At 33.8% G+C, this 17,282-nt stretch overlaps 1 protein-coding gene across 3 annotated transcripts; it reads right to left on the reverse strand.

The window, feature by feature from the left end:
• Nucleotides 1-73: 73 nt before the first annotated feature.
• LOC142343355 (uncharacterized) lies at nucleotides 74-17,074 on the reverse strand. Of its 3 annotated transcripts, none has more exons than XM_075395169.1 (3): nucleotides 16,424-17,074; nucleotides 3,095-3,266; nucleotides 74-2,137 (listed from the first exon to the last, which is right to left on the reverse strand). In XM_075395169.1, exons 2-3 carry the CDS (start codon nucleotides 3,186-3,188, stop codon nucleotides 1,431-1,433), a joined length of 801 nt encoding a protein of 266 aa, XP_075251284.1. In that variant the 5' UTR covers nucleotides 3,189-3,266; nucleotides 16,424-17,074; the 3' UTR covers nucleotides 74-1,430. The 3 variants fall into 3 exon arrangements, with proteins under 3 accessions (XP_075251284.1, XP_075251283.1, XP_075251282.1); XM_075395168.1 differs by lacking the exon at nucleotides 16,424-17,074 and adding an exon at nucleotides 15,393-15,578; XM_075395167.1 differs by lacking the exon at nucleotides 16,424-17,074 and adding an exon at nucleotides 8,835-9,177.
• Nucleotides 17,075-17,282: the final 208 nt, after the last annotated feature.

Raw genomic sequence — 17,282 nt, forward strand, 5'->3', positions numbered from 1 at the left:
CCAACCAGTGTTACTTAATTTGAGCTAGTTTATTGCTGAAATTGACACCCAAATAGGTTGTTCTGAAAAGAAATGTATCAAAAATGTACTTTGTTATTCATCAAATAGCATTCAATTATATTCGAAGTTTCTTTACATCTAAAGACTAAGATGAATGTAAAAAAATGGGCAAAAGTTTAAACAAAGCATTAATGCAATAAACGCACGCAAATACTTTAGTGCAAGCAGCCAAACTACAGAATTTTATGCAATATTCAAAATTGATACATTGTTAATAGAACTGATAATTGTAACTTAAATGTGATAAAACAGTTTGATCATGAAACAAAGTTGATAAGTGTCGATGCACGAATACCAGGCCATGCTTGGAGCTGAAACTCAATTCCTATTGGTCAATCATCTCTCCGGTTCACCCAATCAAATCACACGTTGCCATTTATCGTTCATTTTCGTCCAATCAGATTGATCAAAGTCGTATCCAATCAAATCGTTTCTTGGTGTCCGCCAATCAGATCGCGTTTTTCTCACTCAGAACGCTTATATGCCAATCATAAGGAGCTTGTGTCATTTATTTCTCGGAATCACTTCGCTGGATAGCTTGGAAGAGATCTTGATACAGGAAAAGTCCACCCCCCCGGCCGGTAAGTTTTATTCGTCGCATCATTGGAAGCTCGAAATATGTGTCAAAACTTTGGTCCAATTTGGGTTTTTGCTGGGCAGGGTTCCTAGCCAGTTTCTCGCCGGTCTTCTTCAAACGCAGATTTGAACCGGTTCGAAAGCAGACTCGAACCCTTAGCTCTGTCTTTTTAGAACTGATTTAGCCCGTTGTTTTTTTGTCGTAAGTCTAAACTATAATGATTGGAGCTACGATGATAGAAGATATAGTTATTATAATTAAGTCCTGGTTATAATTAGTTAGCACACGCTTAGTTGCAAGGGGTAAAATTGCAGAAATAACGAAAATTGTTGGTTATTAACAAAAATTGTGCAATAACTTTGCAATCGTATCGATATGTAAAGGAAAAATTTATATAGTTATAACTAAGTTCTAACGAGTTATAATAATGTAATGCAAGTATACAAAATTAACTTAAAATTTCTTGAGTTTTTGGTAACGAATGGCTGAAAGAGAGAAAGACAAACTTAAATGGTAGGAAATCGTTGCAATTCGCAAGTCAAAATTGATATGTTTATGTCAAAACTTCAGCTAATTTTTTTTAGCTGACGTGACAAAAGTTTTTGGAAACTTTCCTTTTTCCTCATCTGGCCGTTTCTTGGCCGGAAGCGTTCCGTCAAATCAAATAAATAATTCACACGCGTAATAATATTTCACACGATGATTTATGTATTGAAATCAAACTTTTGACCTCGTGAAATGTACTGGGAATCACGCCTCCAGTGCTTTGTTTCACCCCGATTCGTGACGTCACTCAATCGGAATTTTCAGTCTGAATTGTGTTTACCTCAAAACCACTCAACTCTTCAGTTTGGACCGAACTTGACGAACTTTCTTTAAGTTCTTGAGTTCTGCATGTTTCCGTGTGTTTGTTTAGGTAAGACTTCAAGGCAAAATTTTTCCCACAAAAATCACAATTGTGTAGTTTCTCAGTAGTGTGTAAGTGCATGTGTGCCCGCAAATTTGACCGGTCGCCGAAAGATCGCCCGCAATGGGCGCACCCGTAGGGTTTTTCACCCGAATGTGATCTTAGATGACATTGCAGCAACCATGATCGTGAAAAACTTTTTCCACAAGTCGAACATTTATGTTGTAATCTGTGTGTTAACATATGCATAGCAAGCGCAGGCATTGATACGTAAACTTTCAGACATTCTGGACAGGATCTGGCAGCTTCGCTATCAATACTTCTGTGAGTTTGTTTGTGTCTGGAAAGATTTGAAGATGATGCGTATTTTTTGCCACACTGATTACAACCGAACTTTTCATTGTCTGACCTTTTGACCTTGACCCGTCCGTCTATTCGGTCAATTCCATCGATGGTCATCATGTTGACCTCTTTCTGGTTGATATCTGGCTTGGACTCCTCGACTTCTTTTTTCTCGTCGATCCTCAAATCGAGGATGTAGTCAAAACTTGAATTGCCGAAGGTGGAAGTCGTTTGATGAGAAGTTGAGATGTCTGAAACAGAAACCCGATTCTGAGTCTCGTATGATATTACTACTGTATTTTTTTTACCATGCCCTCAATTCTGATCATAGCATTTGAGAGATGTTTGATCAAAAACGCGTGATCAATATCCTTGATAATCATACCAACAAGATAATATGATTTTTTTAATGGTTAGCAGGAACCATTTACGATTATAGCATGATAAGTAAGAACCATATATTATCGTTCTATGGTACGTTTCGTAAATATTACTAACAAGAATTGAAAATCTTATTTCGGCTATTTAAGAAAAAATGTTTTCAAAGTTTTTTTCAAATACTGTGAATTATTTATTGATCTTTTTATATTTGCTGAGAAACTATTTATGATCTTTGTATGTTAGCTGAGGTTTCATAAAACCATATATGACTTAGTATTATTACTAAGCTACTTTTATGGCTCTCCACACGGGAAGAGTTATACACCCTAAATTGAGGTCTCAGAGAGTTGATCACTGATCAGACCCAGACTTGAGTGCACACGGGCTCATTTCATGACCACAGTTTTAAAGTTCTTGAAAGCTGTAAGAATATTCTAGAAATTTTAGACTGTGACAGGGATAATAATCTGATCACTGGTTATTTTCAGCAACGAAGATTGCAAAAAAGACCAGCTGCCGTTTTATTCTCACTAACAGGATTTAAAGACAATTAAGTATATTAAGGTGATGAAGAAACTATGCATTAATATCTAGAGTAATTTCTGCTAAAAATTGCACAAATTTGCTCAAAATGACCAATTTTTTTAATACCCGCCCTAGCCTCTCATGTTTTGACCAGAGGTCGTTTTGACCTTGGACCCAATCGTATGGGTTATATCATAACATATAGTTTGCTCAAGAGGGGGAGAAACTTACTGCGGGTCATAAAGGAAAAACCCGACCCCTCAATTAAATCTTGATCTTATTGATTCGGGGAAAAGTTTTACCTGTTTCACTGAGTGAAGTCATTTCGACATTAGTCTGTTGATTAGAATCCGGCAGTATACTGTCGCTGTCGGCTGTTGGTGAATGGGAACTCATCTGAGAAAGGGGCTCAGGGCTGTTTTGGGTGCGGAATTGAGATATGTCCGAGTTACGGGTAGAGGAATACGTTCACTCCTGAAACAAACAGCATCACTTCAATCTTTATACCTTTTTTTAGCTACCTGGATCATAGTAACATTGTAAATCAGCGCTGAAACATAGTATTTCTCAGTCTGTGTTTTTACTGTGAACAGATTATGATCAAGTCACTTTTTACACTGTTCAGACTATGGGATATTGATGTTTCTGTACTGAAATGCTATGACATGAGGGTCAGGGTCCGATAGTAAAGAAGTCAAGAAAATCATAACTAATGACGAGAACGCTAAACAATAAAAAAAAGTTACCCTTTGCCTCGATAGAGACCGATCGTCTTCTCAAGAACCAACCCTAGTGATTGGACTAAAAAGTGCAAACAAATACAGGAACAACTTGAAAACACAACAACATTTTAGGAAGCGCTGATGTCAATCATAAAAAAGAAACAAGATGATCAAAGAAAATTTGTTGTTGGTCCCTTCAAACTTAGAATCTTTAAGTTTGCTCAAATAAAAATTTCTCTCTCCACTTTAAAAGCAATTTGAAAAAAATTACTATCCGAAACTATTTTTTTGTTTGCTTCCTGTGCCAATATCAGCGTTACCAATCGCGATCACGCTGCTGCAATTTGATTTTTCATTGACGGCCAAAAATGAAAAAAGATGAAGATCTTTTAAAAAAAGTTAGCGTCACAATATAACCCATATTGTTCGGTTGTAAAAGACACAAAGCGACTAATGACTGCCTTCTTGTTTGCATGGTAATTAAAAACGCAAAATAATAGCCAATAAATTATAATGATCAAAAAAATCCAAAATTGGTTGCAAATTATTCCAAAAAAAAACAAGTATCAAACTTACATATGTATTATGAGAACATATAGAGCAAGAGCCATTAAATTCAATCGCTGTCCATTAATTGCATCAAACAGTAGCAGCTATGTACCATTGGAATACATGCATCAGCTTTTGAAGCATTAGCAGAACATTAAGGGGAAAAAAGCATAAATAGTAGTCAATTTGGCGCATGCGAAGAAATAATACCTCTAAAGTCCTTAAGTTTGCTCACATAAAAATTTATCTCTGCCCTTTAAAAGCAGTTTAAAATTTTTTCTCCGAAAGCACTCATTTGTTTGCTTCCTGTACTATGACAGCGTTACCGATAGAGCTGCTTCACTCTGATTTTTTATTGGAGCCAAAAAGTTGAAAAATGGTGAAGATATTTTAAAAGTTAGATTCACAATATATTCCAAACACATTTGAGTGTAAACCTCACAAAGAGATTATTTACAGCCTTATTGGTTCGCAAGGTTAACAATAAAGCACAACTATAGCTGATATTACCTTGATGGGTAGAAACATCCGAGATATGTTGCAAATAACTCAAAAACTAACAAAATTAAGTCAAATTGTTAAATGTGCCCAAATACTTAAAACCTGGATAACTCTGATCTAGATTCTAAAGCAAACTTTAAATTTTAGTGATTTACAACTCTACGTTTGATGGGCTATTTAACAACGCACTCATGTCTTCTTAAGTGAAGTGTAATGATCGGTCAAAATTCATTGACCAAAAAAGCAATTAAACATGCTGTTCCTCCCGCCACTAAATGGGATTGGAACAATCACAGAATTTGAATGCCTTTTGTTACAGGAGAACTATCTGGGTCAACCATTTATAGTAAACAAGAAGAGATTAGTGGTGAAATGCGGTGAAATCAAATTTTACGTCGGAGTGAAAAAATAGCAATAATTGTTCATTGCAAATCAAACCTCACAAAAATTTCCCACACTAAACAGAACATCACACACCTTTAAACAAAGTAAAATAGATGGTATTAAAAATATTTAAATAGCTCAACTCAAATGCGCATACCAAATTTAGGAGAAAAAAAACGTTTCACTAGAATTTATATCTCTTGACAACGATGTAAGGTTAAGAAAATTCAACGTGAGACGCTCAATTAAACAGACTTTTTCACGTTCAGATAAAGTGCCATTACTTTTTGTTTTTTGTTTTTTTTTTAAAATCGCAGATCATAGTAAAATTAATCAGCGTTGAAGCATTATAATTTCAAGTCTGACTTTTTGCTATGACCATAATCTCATCCTCTCTATTTTTTTCATTAGTTTTCATTTAGAAAACAACTAATTTGTAGGCATCAAAATACCAGAACTCCCGGATTTTTTCTGAGTATTTTACAAGTCTCGTTGCCAAGAACACGAAATGATTGTGAATGTTACAATGATTGTGCTTGTTTGATTGCGAATATTGATTAAAAGCTGAAAGTCATCAAAACAACCAAAAACTGAATAATAAAGCTGGTACCGAAAAGCGCTTAAAATTATAAAAATTTGAATTGAAAAAAAATTTGAAACAAAAAGTTTTGTTAAAATTGTACCATTCTGTCGAGAGTAAATTCACTTGAAAATCTCAATAATCTTCAAAAACGATGTCTAAGATTATGGACAGATGCATGTGTGAATAAAATTGACAGCAAGCCAACATAGTTCAAAATTTCATCGAAACCAGAAATATCCGTCAGTATATTCAACTATGGTTATGTAGGGGAAGGCTGGCAGAAAGCGACAAATTTTTGTCTCTGTTGTCCATGCTCACCATCACTATTGTCCTCATAGATTCTCTAGTCTACCGGTACAAAAAATTGTTTTCAAAATAGTTGACATCATGTCAATTAGATTAAAACGAACAAAAATAATATTGAATAGTTGAAGAAACAACTCTCGAAATCAAAATTGCAGAATAAGATTACAGTTAACTATGTTAAAAAAACATGGATCACAACAAATTAGGTATCAGAAATGAATTGAACATAATTACTAGAAAAATTTGAGCATTAATTGAAGCATTTCAGGCTTATTGCTACTTTTTGCGCAGAAACACATCCTCTAAGTTGCAGGCGATAGTTACTTTATCTATGAACAAGATTGACAAGATCTATGGAACGCTATTTTGTCAGAATTTAAGTCAGAATTTTTGTCAGAAATCTAAGAGTCCAATTTTAAGTGTGAGAAAAACTGTGCGAAAATGATACGATGCATTTTTCACATAAAACCTTTTCATAAAGATTAAGATTTTCAATCAGAACATTTGCTACTAATTTTGGGCAAAAATTTAAAAACATCTACAGTTTTTTTTAAGTAAAACAGAAAGGTTCAGATACTTGGAAAAAAAATTGACTGATAAAGACAAAACCCTCATTAAAGATGCGTTGTGATACCTAAAACAAACAATAATTACGAAATTACATAAAATCAACCCAAATTTTCAAAAAGGAGCGCGAGTATCAAAAGTCATTGATTAGTGGCAAAAACGACAAAAGGTCTTTGATAGTTGAAAGTACGAGGAAATATAAAACAAAATTTGTCCAGAAGTTGAGAGAAGAACAACTTTATTTCTCTTAAACAGTAAGCAAACATCATTCTAGAATCGGAAGCAATCTTTTCTAGTCTGCAGGCTATAGTACCCGAAACAGCTACTTATTCCATAAAGTAGATTCTCTTTTTCACAAATGTTCTTCTAGGAACCGAAAAATTGAGAGCACGAACCGGCAATTTGTTTGCAGACAGTCTTTACTCTAGATTTTTTTACATATTATCATCGTAAAGACAAAACAGGTGATGCAAAAAACAAAAAGAATTCACTTAATTTTTCTTTTATACCGGATTGAAAAATATTTGAACTCCTGAGCATTTCTAGGATGTATCATTTTTCTGTATTCACACAGACGTCTCGGAAAAAGTGAAAGGCAGAGGTAAGAAAAGAAGCATTTCTTACGGAGAGAAAGAAGCTGAAACCCAAAGGATTCGAATAGAGACATCTCGAAAACTTTGCACTAAGTCGAGCAAAGTGACCTTGCAAGTTTTTGTTTATTCGAGAGGATCATTTGCAAGTTTTTGCAATTGTTAGAGCCTTTTATACATACAGTTGTTTCACTCACAATTTTCTGCTAAATTATTTGCTAAAACAACCTTAGAGATTTAAATGAAATTAAGCATTATACGAAAGCTAGAAAAAGTCGGTAAGAATAACCAATTTCTGGTTAGAAAATTGGAGTTTATCAGATTATTAAGTTTCTTAGATTCCGTAATTAATGTTCTGTGAGCAAAATTTGGTGAAATCTCATTGTAGATAGTGCATCAAGACCCAGCCGTCCTGACGTTAAATTGATTTCAACTGCATATTCTAAAAAGTTTTTATTGTTTTGAAGACGTTTTAGGTTTTGTTTTGTCGTTACGTCGTTACGTAAGATTCAGCAAATTGTTGAATTGCCCCGTATAAACAACTTGAAACAGGTAATGATTTAAAAATCTATGTTTCATGTGGTATTTCGTGACTTTGAACCTGTACTGGAACCGATATATAGCTGAATGTAGTTCAGATATTGATGCTTTTGCTTTTAGACCGTATTTTGTATTATATCCAGCTGACTGTTTCTAAATATTTTTGGATTTTTTCGATTTGTTCCCCACCAAACCCCCCCCCATTACTAAGCCCCTGCCATCACTTAATAAATCACTATGAGAAATTATGGCACGTGCGTCTGCGAGGTGCAAATGATATAAACCCAGAAAGCTCTGAACGCTTTTTTTTGAAAATTTTCTCTTGGGATTGATGAGAATATACTCGTATCAATGTGTATTCCTAATTAAGAGTTATCCATGTGTTTTTGTGCGTTCAAGAAAACACTCGAAAGCCACTCAAAGAGCTGCGAGAACTTGGTTTCCCACGACGACACTTGCAAGAACCATAGAAATTCTTGAGAAATTCTTGAGGTCAAAATTTCGTTCTTTTTGGTCCATGGAATAAGTGCTAACATCGTTCTTCACACAATATGCAGCTTTTCGCAAGCTCGTTCCTCCTTTTCAAAAAGTTTTGATAAAACCTGCCGTGAATATTAGGATCTTGGATTACGACGTGAGCGTTTCCAAGCGTTTAATCCAAGATCCTGGCGTTTCTAAGCGATTCCAAGATCTTAGGAAGTTTTATACAAAAACTTTTAAGTTCTCGGCAAGATCTTGCAAGGTGGTTTTTCCAGGATCTACAATTTTTCGTGCACTGGGAGCAAATTTTGCAATTCCTTGCGAAAACTTCTAATACGGCGGTACTGTAATCTGACAGAATTCTTCCTTGCTTGTAGTAAATTTTGTTTTGTTATTTAGTATTGGTAAGTATGATTATTACAAGAACTAATCCGGAATGTTCGCAGAGCGGAAGGCTGCATAAGCGTTAATGCCTGTAAAATTTTTCAAAAAACTTCATTTTTGAGAGCGGGTTCAATTGTACCCTTTTATGTGAAGTGATGCCATGTTTAATTTGAAAGTCTTAATTTTTGAAAGTTCATTTTTAATGGTTTTCATATTAACGTACTTACGTCAAAAATATTTTTACAAACTGACAACTAAAGTATGGAAAACTAGTTTACTCAATTTCTCAAGTTGCTAACTTTTACTCCTATCAGCTGATAGGAGTAAAAGTTAGCAACTTGAGAAATTGAGTAAACAATTCAGTTTTCGATTGGAAAAGTGCTTTTTAGTTGTAAAAAAATAAGGAAAAATGGAAAGGAATAGCAAAGCAACTCACCTTGATTTAAATTACATCCTAATGAGCTCTTGGAAAATCGGTGGATTGAAAAATGGGAGGCGAAATTAAAGTGAGGGAAAATAGAGATTACGTTTACATTTGCTTAATCAATCTGCCCCAATATAGCGAAATAAATGGCTTAGTTTACAAGGGCGCAACAGCCACGATTGATGAAGGAACGGGATTAATACACGCTACGGAGGGTAACCGGGAAATTGGGAAAATCAAGCCGATATAAATCATTGAAAAAAGTAGGGAAAAAGCGGTAGAATATTGACAATTTGGGGGAGGGAGGAAGCGCAATGAAATTCAGAACCAGGGGAGGCAGGAGGGGGTGGGAGAGGGGGGGGGGGGGGGTGTTTGTGGAAGTGTACAGAAACCGGTTGCATATTGTTGACGTGCAACGCTAAGACGCGACCGCGTACTGGGATTAGAGATTTCTTACTATACATGAAATATTAAACAAAAAAAGAAAATTGAGGAGGTACGAAAAGAAAACTGTTCATAAAAGAGTGAACGAAAGATTGCAAAAAGTAAACTAGTAAAAAAGTAAAGTATGTAAGCTAACTAGGTAAGTAGGGTAATTTGTTCAAAACTTTATTGGGAGAAGGAGAAAATCGACGGGCAATTTTTTTTTGATATTCAGCATTTGTGAAATTTAAAACCCAGTTTTTTATGCCTTTCTAGCTATTTCACTGCGTTTATTTCGCAATACACTGAGCAAGAAAGAGAGTATAAGTTGTATGGGAACAAAATGAATGAAAATATTTTTATTTCGGTTCCCACATTTCGACATGGAATAATGTACTCTTAATTTTAACCAACGGGTATACGCGAAATGGCCAGCGTAACTACAATAGGAAGTGTTTTGCACATGTGGTGTACGTAGCGAAAGAACCCTTCAAATTTACCCAACTCGGTAGGAGGGGGGGGGGGGGGGTTAGGGTTGCTAGGGGTATTGCGTGCATGTGAAATAGTAAAAACTTGTTGCTCCAATTCTTCTCTTTTCCCTATCCAGAAGCGGGCAGGCAGGGAATGGAAACGGGGAAAATAGGAGCTTACTGCATGTTACTCATTAGGGTCCCGATTTATATTGCCGTACATGTGAATGTGGTAGTGGTTCTTGTGTAGCTATTACTTGGTTAAGAGTCCCGTTGAAATATTTCACAACCCAGGCAAAGCTAAATAGCTGGAAAAAGTTGGGGCTAAAATGGTGTGCGTGTAAACTGTGTGTGTAGTATGATTGCTTGCATGTTAGCTAGTTTGCTTTTTATACCAAATGGGTAAATTTCTCAGCAGTGAAAGTTGGGCTAATTTATTGACTTCAATCATTGTTTAAAATCAATCAATTTTTGAGGTCAAAGATTTGTGTATGTGTATGTGTGTGTGTGTGTGTTTGTGTTTGTGTGTGTGTGTGTGTGTGTGTTTTGTGTGTGTGTGTGTGAGAGAGAGAGAGAGAGTGAGAGCTGTGGTGGGGGCAGGGGGTGGGTGGGGGCAGGGAGGGGGGGGGGGGGTGCTGAAAAAGAGCAGAGTTTCATTCTTAATGTCAATCTTTATTTTATTTACTTTATATGGTGAGCATAAAAATGTAACAAGATATAACAAACAGATCACCACGTTTGTTGCGTCATAATACATGTCAACCAACTTTTATTTTTGTAATACGTGCAAATTTGCATCATTTTAATGGGTAGTAATTAAACCCAAAAGATTATAGAATTCATGTGCTGCACCTGAAAACGTCAGGGGTAATGATGTCTTTAAGGAGAATTTTTGAAATGACCAACCGAATTACTAGATAAAGTATATTACCACCTTTAATATGCGGTCGATTAAACAATTTGATTATTTGAATTTACCTTTTCAAAAAATATAATAACATTTTTTAAAAAAAAATATTGTTAACGCAATGTGTTTTTGCCAAAATGATAAAACGTCAACACTTGAGACGATAAAAATTTGAATTTACATATTATAGATTAAATAAATGTGAAAAGAAAAATCACACATTTTTGATTAAACTCACATGCTTGCTTTTTTGTACTCCCCATATACTTAATCCATTTACATTTACTGCTTTTTTACAATTAATCATCTATTTCTTACGTAGAAACCAGTTTTGAAAAAAAAAATTCTTGGCGAGCAATTACAACGTTTCTAGAAAGTTCAACCCTAAATTTTTCAATCATTTTTCAACATAAAACCCATTTTCGCATTTCAGATAAAAATAGCTTCCACCAAAAATTTCGACTTATTAGGAATTCGATCATAATGACCAATGAGGAAAGGAGAACGGGGAGAGAAAGGGGAACAAAGCGGGTCCGGGTCCGGGTCTCATATGCATATATTTGCTCGAACTTTCCCATTAATTTTTAATGAAAAGGCACACGTATAATTTGTATCATACAAAAAAAATCGGGTGCTGATTGACCGACCTCACTAATACCTCGCTTTCCCTATTTCTATTTCCCTGTTCTCTTTCTTAGTTCATTCCCTCCCGGGGATATTTGGGGGGCTATTTTGACACATGGGATGAGAGGGGAACAAGGAAAAACAGTAGATACGGTACACTAGACCCTAAACAGAGCGATCTCTCTCTCTCTCTCTCTCTCTCTCTCTCTCTTTCTTTCCTTCTTTCTTTCTTTTTTACTCTGTATTATTCATTTTTTGGTTTTCTGGTTCAAGTTTTTTGAAACTTCCATATTTGAAACTCGCGTAGCCTGAAAAGAAAAACTTTTCATCAGAAATTTCTTCACTGAGTTGCAATAAAAGTTTTAAATATGAAGAAAGTCAAAAAATAAATTTTAAGCAAACAGAAAATTAAAAAAACTTCAGATCCATAATTATTGTCAAAATCTCGAATCTTAAGTTTTGTTAGATCTTTTAAATTCTGGGTCGCCTCACGGACAAACAACCGTTTTTTCACGTTTCCTTCAATTTGGTAAAAAAATTTTGATTCTACTCTCTGATGTATACAAGTGCAACACATCAAACAGAATTGAACGCATAAACGTTGAGATTGATGTTTGAAATCAATATCACAAGACAATATTTTCTGCCTTTTAAAAAAGGTTAGAAGCAATGAACCAAGTTTAACTCAAGAAAAAATTTATGACGGACCAGGTTTAGATAGCGATCAAACCTACGAAGAAAAAACAATCGCTCCACTACGGCAAAAGCTTCGATAGCTCGCACACGAGCTCAAACTACAATTTCTTTAAAACAATTGAACTCTTTTGAAGTATGAAATGGGAATTCTATTGTAAAAAAAGTTACAAGGAGGCCCGGTGTGTGTACGCACGTAGTGTTTCGACACCGCTTATCCACATTTTTGACATAATTGGCTACCAAATGATTAAGAGATAGAAAGCTTTCAAAAATATACACATCGTTCAATGAACAACCAATGAGATACAATAATGCGATGCTAGAGGGCCGATGAAAGTTGCTTGATAACAGGACTAATAGAAAGGACAATAATAAAAATCAAACAACAAACATTATTTACGACCAAAACTCGATGTCTATAATAAAAAAAAATCATAACAACAGCAAACTGATAAAAATCAGATCAAAACTAAACAAAACAATTTAACCTATGCTTTATAAGAAAAACAAGAAATCTGTCCCCAATGAGTCTGGTTAACAGGTCGACAAAAAAGGGCAAATAGGTGCGAAGTTCAAAAAAAACTTGCATTTTTGGAAAGAATTAATCTCACAGCTATTAATGTCATTAGAATTCAACTGAAACCATTAAAATGTTCATTTAAATCTTCATAGTTAGCAATTGAGACATTTCATTATCTATTTTTTGATTGCGCAAAATTTCAAAGCCAATGGGATCAACGATTAATGTCATAGTTTAAAAAGAAACGAATATCTTTTGAAATGTACAAACATATAAGAATCTAACACTTAATAAAATTTCGTAGTAACAGTAGTAACAAAGCCGAGAAACATATATAATTGAAACTAAATTTCTATTAAAGATTAAACTATAGCTCACCGGAAGCGGGTTGTGACTGTGTTTACAGAGACTGAGCTACAAATTGACCAAAAAACTACCTAAAAAAGTTGAAGCTCAAAAACCCAAAGTTGCTTGTGGAAAGAACCGTTTTTAAAAATCATAACAGATTCGAAATTTCACCAAAAACCGATGGATTAGGTTTCAACACATCAGGAAGCCAATTGGGACTGTTAATATTGAGACTAAGTCACAACCCCGCAAATAACAAAAACACGAAGATGCCAAAATTTCAAACAGTTTTATGACATGACGATGTTCAAGGCACTACATTTATAAGATGCTACCTGCAAGAAATAAAAATCGTCATTTTCCCCTCATTTTAACATTAACGAGTTTTCCTTGTAGAAGGACTACTTAGACATGACAACAAAAAGAAACCCAAAAACTGAACAGTATAGAAATCTTGAAAACTTTTATGAAACTAAATAGTCGAAGCAATCTGTCGCAACGTATAACTAAGCGCTAGAAAAGAATTTATATAAAAAACAATTGAGACGTCTAATGACTGACCAAAAATTGAAGCATGATGACAAAAATCGAAGCAAAAATGAGATAGATGAAATACAAACTTTTTTTTATTTAATTTTGAAGTCATTAAAACAAACAGCTATTAACTGAAATCTTTATTTAGGTTGAATTATACGTCCTGCGGAAGCAGTCAAGATCTATCGTTATTGGATATATGACGTACAACAACGAAAAGAAAGACAAACATAGGCAAAATAAAAAAAAACCCACAAAGTTCTGCGATATAACTGTTGCTCAACCCAAAAAGCATAAACTATTCAACAAAAAGAATTAACATATCCAGATACGATTTTTTCCAACGTTGTGCTATGTCCCTAATATGCTTTCTTTTAACTGGTCTTGTCAAAAATGTGATAATTCGCCAAGGAAACTAATTGAAGTCATCAAAAATGCAATTATGATCAAAAATAAAAAAAAATTGAAAACGCGTTGTATCAGAATAACAAAACCATTATTTGAATATAAATCCGTTAACAACATTAATTTATAGCTCACAGGTTGTCGGTTTCCGCCTGCCTGTTTTTTCTGAGATGGCGCCCGAAGTTGAGAGAAATAGGATAAAAAAGTGGCAAAGTTCAAATATTCATTGACATTTTCTCAAAACAAATATTTTTAAAGACACAACAGGCATTAAGTAACAACTGAAAAAAGTATCTAGGTACATTTATACCTTCCAAGAGCTAGTGGGATCTTTGATTGGGGTCTTTAAGTCATTGGGCTAAAAAATGTATAAAAAATGAAAGCAAAACGCAAGAAGTCCTTAATTTTTTTTTACAAAGCGCTTGGTCAGCGCCATAAAACAAACCATGAGCTTAACACTGAAAACATGATTAAATTTTGTTGGGTATCGTTTATTGTAAATAGTATCTGTCTTTAATTGAGCCCTGATTTGAAATTTTTGTCAGTAATTTACACGAAAAACCTTTACATAGCGGAAATATTTTGAAAAAAATGTAACGCTCCGTTGAAATCTGAAATATTTTTGTCGTAATGATCCATGGTGCGAATACGATCAACCCAGATATTGCTGCGCGTCTAACATAACACTCAATTGTTGAAATCGTTGATGATTTTTTTGGCATTTGTTTTTCGAAAATGTATATGACGCGACCAAAGAGAATGTGAGGAAAATATTTCACAAAACAATGTTTTTGCCAAGTATAAAAAACTTTATAAACCTAGCATGTGACAATCATTTTTTTTATTCACAAAACAAAAACATAAGAACAACCTGAATCAAACAATTAATCTCACTAGATTAGATTCATATAGGACATCAATTTCTGCCAGCTAAATGTTTTTGTTTTTTTAAAAAATTCTGCTATTGTTTTCGGTTTCTACGAATAAACAAAGTTCGGGATAAACAGTGGGGTCATTAAGATTTGGCGTTCTAATTTTTTAAAATTTGTTCTAGCACTGATTTTCCAATTTTACTCAGTACTGCTCAGTGCTGTTTTCAAACAAGATTGTCTGTAGTGATTACAGGCAATAATTTTTGTTTCTTGCAATACACTTATCTTGATTTTATTCTGTTTTTTTGTTTTTTTGATTTCTGCAAGACTGTTTCATTAAATTTAGTTTTAGCCGAAAATTTGTTTAGATTTTTCGTTAAATGTTGCATTAAATAGTTCTTTTACGTAAATCACACACACATATAATTCCGCTTAAAGTATGAACTGGGATCTAACCATTCCAATGATAAAATATTAAAATACAAATTGATCCGAAATTTGATGAACTGAAAATTACTACAGTTGAATGTTTGTACAAAATTTTCTTTTTAAATGGATTATTTGAATTTTTTTTAATTTGATTTTCCAATTCAAATTCTGAATTTGAATTAATTGAATTTGATTTATTGTATTAAAAAGTTTTGAAGAAAATATTTAAAAAAGTATTAAAAAGAGATTTCTCCGCGTGTTTAAAAAGTATCCACTCCAAAATTTTAAGAAATTCAGAACAGAACAAAAGATTTTAAAAAATGAAACTAAAACTGATCATACCTTGTGGACAATTTTGTCGATGAATCTGTGTTTTTTTATTTGTGTGTTAGTGTGCGTTGTTGCTCTAAGGGGAGAAAATGAATAAAGCGAACAAGCAACAGCACGAATTAATTTTTTATCAGGTGAAGAGAAAACGGAGAATTTTCAAACAGTTGCTTTTGCTGGCGAAATTTGGATCTGTTGAATATAAAATCAACAGTTTTTCCCTCTACAAATTTCCATTGATACAAATACGCTCTCTCTCCTAAACGTATATACTCTACTTTTCAGATGATATATAGCTGTATGCATATTTAAGCAACCACCTTATACACATACATACATACATACATATACATCGATTCTTCTGGATTTCTGTTATTCTGTGAAAAACTGAGCTATCCGGCGCAATTTCAGTGTACAGTGTGATTTATAGTTTTAAACGAGCAAGCAAGCCTCAGTGCCGGAATAAAAATATCCCTTTTTAAACGACTATCCTTTCGATTTTTCTTATTTCGTTTTACTTTATTTTAGCGGCGCGCAGTTGTTGCTACGGGCTACGCATGGCTATGTTTGTGTTTACTTTTGCTAAGCGTAAACAAGAGAGAAAGAAAACATTAAATATTCTACAGGTGCAAATATTTAAGAACTGTTGAATGAACACTAAAAAAGGGAAAGCTTCATTTTAGGCGAAATCGGGATGAATCAATGAACAAAGAAAAAATCAGAATAGAAGCTTATTTTTAAAAAAATATTATGCTGAAATGAAGCCCTCAGAAAATAGTTATAGTTAACGAAAATTTTCACCTAATGCAAGACTTTAAATATGGAGTTTTGCATTTACATTTTTCAAAACTGTAAAATACATAAAACTTAAAAAACTTTCATAAAACAGAAAAATAAATCGAAAAAACTACAGAAAATGGTATTTGTCTTATCAATATGAAAAGCTGTGAGTAGGAATCTTTCTTTTAGCTAGCTTTAAAAGGAGCAAAATATGCGCTTAAGATGGTGCAAAAATGTATTTTGGACAATCAAATAGAAACTCTTACCTGATATTTAGCGGAAAAAAAATTTTCAGGACGACGCAAACTAGGGTTCCATGCAGTATAAATAAGTTTCAGAGCGAATGAAGAAGAAAATAACAATAAAAATAAATGGGTTCCGACACGCATAATTTTGATAACGGTTTAAAGAAAAACGCATATTTATCCGTCAAAATTTTTTTCCAGAATTAGAAAAAATTGGAGATTAAAAAATAGAGCCAAAAGTCTTGTAAGTTTTAGTACAGTATATACTAGTAATAAGACACAACATGAGTAAAGATAAGCAATACGCTTCTAAATATTTGCTCAAGATAAGACTAGTTTGGAATTCGTCATCGTGAAATAGGTCCATAGAAATCTCTATTGATCTCTTTTCTCAACAAAGGTTGATTGCTAATTAGCGAACCGCGTACACAAATGATATTTTAAACGATCGTGAAACAAGTTTCAGCCCACAACTAGTAAGATATATGTCTCAGTTTTAACTCTCAAATTTACGTGGATTGTATGTTATATAACTCAAGTTATAACTAGAGTAAAGAAGGTTTAAGTAATCATAACGAATCTGTTGCTCAAACAACTGCATGAATGAATCGAACTCACGTTTCGAGTATAGTGAATTATATAATGTTTAGCTAGCACACCTTTCGACGAGCTGGTTAGTCCATCACATGCTAACTTAGCTTAACTCATTTATAACTTATAATAAATAAACGTGCATGTTGTACGTTCTATATCATATATCTACAGCTTTACATATTGAAGCCAGCCCATATTGTGATTCGTTCAATTGTTAAAAAAGCTTTTTATAAAGAAAAAGATAATAACTGGATATAAAACTTTACTATAAATTCTTTTTTGCTTT

The sequence above is a fragment of the Convolutriloba macropyga genome, chromosome 1, assembly GCF_964194025.1.
Source record: "Convolutriloba macropyga chromosome 1, txConMacr16.3, whole genome shotgun sequence".
NCBI lineage: Eukaryota > Metazoa > Xenacoelomorpha > Acoela > Convolutidae > Convolutriloba > Convolutriloba macropyga.